General features: G+C 38.5%; 1 protein-coding gene across 1 annotated transcript in view; it reads right to left on the reverse strand.

The window, feature by feature from the left end:
* LOC143291195 (uncharacterized) overlaps window positions 1-7,248 on the reverse strand; it is a 68,481-nt gene extending 61,233 nt beyond the window's left edge. The window contains exon 1 of the mRNA XM_076600928.1: window positions 7,145-7,248. Coding sequence (XP_076457043.1) covers window positions 7,145-7,190 — 46 coding nt within the window. The 5' untranslated portion in view covers window positions 7,191-7,248. The remainder of the gene's footprint in view (window positions 1-7,144) is intronic.
* Window positions 7,249-7,514: the final 266 nt, after the last annotated feature.

The following is a 7,514-nucleotide window of genomic DNA, read 5'->3' on the forward strand; positions in this document are numbered from 1 at the left end:
CTTCTTTTGCTGAGCATGGAAGTTTTATTTATTTTGCAAACGTTTTGGTGCAGATAGTAAAAAAGGGAAATTACTCTGTAATTAATGCTAAGGGACCTAATTTGCTTTAAACTGATCTTTCTAATCTTAAAAAGCTTCGATTTTTTTTTTTTAAGTGTATCACAAGTGTGTCTTGAAGGCCTTGCCTCTCTTGTTTATTCATGTCTTTTAACAGGCAATATTTACAAGTTTACTTATTGCACATTATGCCCTGTTTCATGTAAGGCAGCAACGAAAAAACGAAAAATGAAAACAGCATGTGGTGTATAGTATATATGTCAACCTGCATGCTTTGACACCAGCACCTTGAAACTGAAACTGAAACTGCACTTGCAAACGTGTGCGTTTAAGCATGTATGCATATCTGTGTTCATAGTAATGCAGTCATGTGTACACCGTGTTCAGTGTTTGTGCAGTATGTCTGCCACATGTCTTTAGTAGCGTGGATGTGTTTAGGGCGTCTGTGTGCGTGCCTGCGTGTGTGTGTGTATGTGTGTCATACGTTACTGCATCTGTGAATGACTCTCCTCCCCTCTGCCCCCCACATAAACGACCAACAAACACACAGCACACAAATCAAACTCCTCCCCTCTTCACCCCACCCCATAACCTTCCTCCCCATCACCTGACAGTGGCAAATTCCACTGCACTCACAGATCTATGCAGGGAGACAGATGACATGAACAGGTTGGGTTGAAATACCCATATCTGATTGTCTAGAACAATTCAACATTCTGACAGTTCAGAGGACATGCTCCCTCCACTTGTCTGTTGGGCAACCAGTTTATGACTGTGTCAGTGGAAGGGCGAGTAAGCAGTCAGCATCAGTGCATACCAATTACACTTCCTTCCTCCCCATTTCGTGATACATATATGTCATACATTGCAAATAAAGACAGACACATGATCAACACTAGGCTTTTCAGCAGAATTTTTAATTAAAACTGAGTACAGAATGTGTACACATACACACAAATACAGTGGTACACACACACACACACACACACACTCACATACATGCAATCACACACACACACACACACACATTCAATTATACACACACAGACACACACACACTCACAAACACACACACACACACACATATACACACACACAGAAGCACACACACACACAGACGCACACACACACAAGGAGCAATTATCAGTCAGACAGGAAATAATACAGGTGAGTTGGGTTCCTTATACTTTGCACTGGGGCCAAGGATAGTGGATGTGTGGTGCACTAATCATTATCATTAATGTTATTACATTATATTATTATCATTATGAGCACTTGAGCCTAATATTGAAAATAAGCCCTAGGTGTTTACAAAAAAAATCATCTCCACCAATCACTTCAAGCTGACACTGTGAGGGTCAAGTCAAGATTGCCTGCTACCTTGCTGGTGACGAGTCATCTTATTCTTCCTTTTGCTTTCATGTGTGTGTGTGTGTGTGTGTGTGTGTGTGTGTGTGTGTCTATGATGACTGATAGTGTATATATATATATATATATATATATATATATATATATATATATATATACACACACACACACAGATACATATGTACCAAGTGCTCAATACGACTGGCTACTAACCATAGTTCAACTCAAAGCACAAGCTGAAAGCTGAGCTATAGCAGATGCCTTTTCCGCAAATAACCACCGGTCTCCAATGGCTCATGCAGAATGTGTGACGCCATTCCCGGTTTGAATGCAAAGCCCATTCTAAACCTATTCTCTAAACACCTATTAAATCAAGTCTCTGTATCATACACTGCAGATTATATTTGTTGTGCTTACAGTTACAAACACTTTCATCAGTTAGGAGCACACTTGATTTCAGTTAATCATTCATCAGTCTAAAGGTTTCAACTGACGCTAAGCTTACGCCATTTTGTCCTTGTCACACAACCACTTCACAACTAGTGTCGCTCAACGCCAGTGGGTGAGCTAAAACTTGTGTTTGTGACACAGCATACTTAATTAAATATCTCTTTTGTCAGATCAGTAAACTGCAAGTATTATATACTGGCAGAATCGTTGAAATTCCATCTTTAAATCTATTCCATTTGTGTTTGCCTATGTTAAACTGATTTAACACAGTTCGTAATTTTCAGAGACAAGCTCGCTAAAACTGACCCTTTTGAGATGACTTAAATTAAGATTTATAAATTTATCTTAAATAATCAACACTTCATTTTATACTCATTAGAAAGCAGGTGTTGAGCTCTTTCTTTTGCAACCTATGCGACATAAATTGGTTCAGGAATCATTTAGAAATCTATCATTGAACATCTTGTCACAAACACAATGTTAATCAAATTTAGGGGGATTTCAGCTGATTCGCTTCACAGGCCAGGCTAGTATCATTGCAGTTTGCTTAACTTGCATAAATAGCCACAGCAGGTGATAACTGGTCATTTTTCCACCTGGCCAGTCACTGGCTAGAGCCTGCTCTCTCTCTCTCTTGCTGTGTCACAAGCAGTGTGGGTTCCCGCAACAGCTAGCGTCATCGCCATACTGCTTGCACTGTTTTCTCTATTCTCTTCATTTTTTTCTATCTTCTCTTTCTCTTCACATAACCATTGTAAATAAAACAATAGAAAAACCCTTTTGTGACTGGCCGTCTATATGTCTCTGGCCTGCGCATGGAACTTTTCTATCCTTTAATACATTACAGTAAATCATCAGAAATTCTTTTGTACCCTTTCTTTTATAATATAAACTACTCGGGTACATATATATATATATATATATATATATATATATATATATATATATATATACACCAGGAGTGTTCTATGATATGGTGATATACTCATATTACTGAACTCTCTCTCTCTCTCTCTCTCTGTCATGCACGTGCACACACACACACACACACACACACACACATGCCACAGAATCAGCCAGCCAGCCAAAGAAAAGGAAAACAAAACCCCTCATTCACTCACGACGTAAAATTCTGCACAAACAGGATTACACCCCCAGTCCCACAGTCGCAGACCCACAAGCCTGACTCATTCACCACTACTATACAGACTGACAGACAATGACCAGCCAACCAATTATGAGTTACCATACCCCCACACCCATCCCCGCCTCCTCCACCTCCTTCCTGACATCAACCACCCCCAACCTGTGACCAGGGCTTGCTGTGAAAGCAATCAATCACAAAGTACAACAGTGGAGCAGTGATTTTGTGGTCACATGCCTGATTAGGATGCACGAGTCTATGTTTAGGACGTGTGGGTCAATGGGTTTGACGCCACACAGACCAGTATTTTTACTCCCCCACCCTCCACTAAACCCTGAGAGGTGGTCTGGATGCTAGTATTTGGGATAAGATGATAAACTGAGAGCCTGTTTGCAGCAAGCACACAGCTGATAGCACACTATGCAAAATTCTGTTACAGAAAAATCCACTTTGATAACATTTACAGCAAAAAAAGTATTTAAAAAAAGATGGTGTTGTACCACAGTGACATGTTCAACCTGGGCAGAGCAGTCAGAACTTCACAAAGAGAAATCTTTTTTGTAAATAAAAAAAAAAGAATATAAATTGCAATACTACATCAGTACATGAATTACAATGCATGTTGGACATTGCATTTTGGGCATAATTCTGTACAAAGCTAAGAAGCAGCCACAGGAAAATTGACTAAAACAAACAACAAAATGAAAAAATGATATGTCCAAGAAAGACAGTAGTTCCTTCCTTCTTCATCATTTTCTCTGTTGTCTTTTTTCTTTTAGACCCACCCCAAATCTTCTGCAAACCACAAAATAATTATATTATACTTCTACTATCAAATAATGCGTCATCAGCCTTCCAAGAATCAATGACTGTGTTAGATGTCATAAATAATCAGTCAGTCAAACTAGTGTTAGACAATGCCATTAATAAATTGATCAGTCAATAAAAAATGAAATGTCATAATAAAAAAAATATATTTATAAAGTAATGTGTTTCATAAAAACTGCTTTGAGTAAGCATGCAACGGTGTTCTGGGCTTGCTCTCCACATATCATAATAAGTTTGAGAGTTTGAGTTTGCAGGGATACATGTGCCTGTGCATTGTGCGTGAGACCGAGAAAAACAAGAGACAGATAGTGAGTGGTGTGTGTGTCAGTGTGTGTGTCTGTCTGTCTGTTTGTGTGTGAGCACATGTATGTGCAAACATGTGTGTAATAATTTTTGAATGCTTTAATAATTTGCCATTCCAGATATTTAAATTACAAAGAAGAAGGGAAACAAACCTTACTTGTGTAAGAATTAGCTTATTCTTGAAATGTAAGTTTCAGTTTCAGTAGGTCAAGGAGGCGTCACTGCGTTCGGACAAATCCATATACGCTACACCACATCTGCCAAGCAGATGCCTGACCAGCAGCGTAACCCAACGCGCTTAGTCAGGCCTTGAGAAAAAAAGAAAAAAAAAGTGACTGCGTATGTGTGTAACATGTGTGAGCCCAAGTGTGAAATTGTGTGTGTATCGGTGTATATGCGTGCGTGCGTGCATGTGTGCGTGCGTGCGTGTGTTCATTCGTTCGTTCATTCTTTTGCTTAATGTCTATCCACATTTGTGATTTTAGACGAAAATCTATCATCTCCCCCATCCCACTCATGCCTTAAATCATCACAACTTTCCCTGTTCCTCTCTCCTCAATTAGCATGAAAAAAAGAGAGTAAATATTGGACTAATATCATATATCAACATTGGTAATTAAAAAATGTTTTTAACAAAGTATTCTAAAGTATTAGGATATCCTGCTTCCTAACATCACAGATGAGGACATATTGAGAGAGAGAGAGAGAGAGAGAGAGAGAGAGAGAGAGAGAGAGAGAAAGTGTGTGTGTGTGTGTGGTATGAAAATGAATGTGTACGTGTGCAAGCGTGCATAAATTGTGTTAATAGGGTACTTGGCATTAATATTCTTTTGAGTGACCTTAGAATCACTTTTGTAAAAGTGTATACTGTATGCACATCTTGACAACATTTCATCTTAAAGATTTGATACATGAGTCAGTTAACCTTCATGATAAGTGTATTTGTGTTGTGTCCATTTGTCTGTGCATTAATGTGAATATGAATGTGCATGTGAATGACTGTCACTGTGTGTAAAATGTGACTGCATGTGTGTGTAACATGTGTGAGCCCAAGTGTGAAATTGTGTGTGTATCAGTGTATATGCGTGCGTGCGTGCGTGTGTGCATGTGTTCATTTGTTCGTTCATTCTTTTGTTTAATATCTATCCACATTTGTGATTTTAGACGAAAATCTATCATCTCCCCCATCCCACTCATGCCTTAAATCATCACAACTTTCCCTGTTCCTCTCTCCTCAATTAGCATTAAAAAAAAGGATATAAATAAAACAATATAACTACTAACTAGTCAACCAGTAGAATTACAACAAAGAGCCAATTGGGCTCCAAATTATACTCTTAACTATTTCAAACACATGTTGATTATCATATAAGACATTTCTAATGGAAGCAGATGGAACTGCAGATTTTGTAGATGATATAGGTAAATATGGTTTTAACTGTTCACATTCATGGATAATATACACAGGAGTAATTCTACTGCCACAAATGCAAATCACATTTGAAGTATATTCTGTTATAATGGCATCTGGTCGTAGTCTGTATATCAGACTGGTGAGCCTTCTGCTACTGTGAAGTCCTTTTGTTTTAAAAGAAAATACGCGATCATTTTTGCACAAGTTATCATCAGTATTTTCTCTGTCAGGGTCAGACTCCTGTTTTAGTTTACTGACATGGTTCCAGCAAGTTTTCTCCAGTAGAGAATAACCGTCTTGTAATGAATATGGAATACGAATTTCGATGGCACTGTAGATGTTCATTGCGCCTTTTTTCGCACAGCGATCCACTCGTTCATTTCCCACAATCCCTTCGTGAGAAGGGATCCAACAAAAGTTAATCTTAGTACTATTGATAGTCAAAACATGAATTATATGACGAATTTCTGTTACGAGTTCTCCTCTTGTCTTCAAATTAAAAGATTTTAATGCTTGTAATACAGATTTAGAATCGGCACAAAATAACACTTGAAATATGGTAATGGGAAGATCTAGTAAGTGATTTAATCCCATTAATATAGCCAAAAGTTCTGCTGTGAATATTGAAAATTCTTTACCGATATGATAGTACTTCTCCACTTTAAATGACAGAATTATAAATGCTGCCCTGCCTGACTGTTATCAAGTACTAAACCATCTGTATATATATACTTAAGGTGATTTGGATAATTTTCTTGAATGTGAGATTTAATGAAAGCAGGGAGAGCAGGGCCTTTCAGCTTTCCTTAAATCTTGGTAATTAATGCCAAATGTTGCATTGTTCATCTCCCATTTAGGTATTGTTGTGTATGATAACTGGGGGGCAATTTGATTTGGGTTCACTCCTGATGTTTTAAATATGCTAGAGGTATAAGTGTGTGTGTATGTGCATGCTCACACGCTTTTGTGTGTGCATTTATGTGAATTTTATGTGTTTACAACTGTGTGAGTGTGAGTGAGTGAGTGAGTGAGTGTGTGTGTGTGTGTGTGTGTGTGTGTGTGTGTGTGTGTGTGTGTGTGTGTGCGCTGACACGCTTTTGTGTGCATTATGTGTTTGCATTTATGTGAATGTGAATGTGTGTGTGTGTGTGTGTGTGTGTGTGTGTGTGTGTGTGCGCGCGTGTGTGTTCACACGCATCTGTGTGCGTGTTTCGACAATTCATTATCATATGACATCTCACTGTGACACAACAACTCACACAATCAAATTAACACATCGATTAAATTTTGAGACATGCATTTTACAAATCAGAGTTCTTTAGTAGACCTGGGGCTAGCAAACAGACAGCTCTTAAGGACAACATGTTTCATGCTGTTTTTTATGCAAAGTTTGTTTTCGTTCACGGTTAAATTCTGAGCAGACTGCCAACTGAACCGCGACAGAGCGGTCTTGCGGAAGTGTCACTTGATTTCGTTGGCAATTTTTGAAGCTCTGCACCATATTCAATGATCACTTCCAATGTTCTTGGGAAGTACAGATACACACAACAAACTAAAATATAAAACAAAACATATTTTACCTTTGTTAGGGTCGAAATTAGCGGTGTCTTTTGTGGGTGTTGACATTTTGACGCGTGTAAGTTTCTGCCGTCTGCAACTCTTGATCAGATGAGGTGGGCTTAGTGTATACGTCACCACAATATGGGTACATATTAAATCTTGTTCTCCCCTCCAGAGCAAAAGAGTGAAATGACCAGTAGTAGTAGTAGTAGTAGTATAGGGACTGGCAGTCATCTGCCTAGACCTCTCGGCCTTTTTATGTCCCCATCGAATCTTCATCTTCACTTCTTCCATTTTCTTTCATTTATTTATTTTCATCTTCTGTTTGTTGTTGTTGGGCTCTGCCTTTCCTGTAGGAGGAATTTTTGTTTAATGTCCCGTCACACATAT

This window comes from Babylonia areolata, chromosome 16, assembly GCF_041734735.1.
Source record: "Babylonia areolata isolate BAREFJ2019XMU chromosome 16, ASM4173473v1, whole genome shotgun sequence".
Lineage (NCBI taxonomy): Eukaryota > Metazoa > Mollusca > Gastropoda > Neogastropoda > Buccinidae > Babylonia > Babylonia areolata.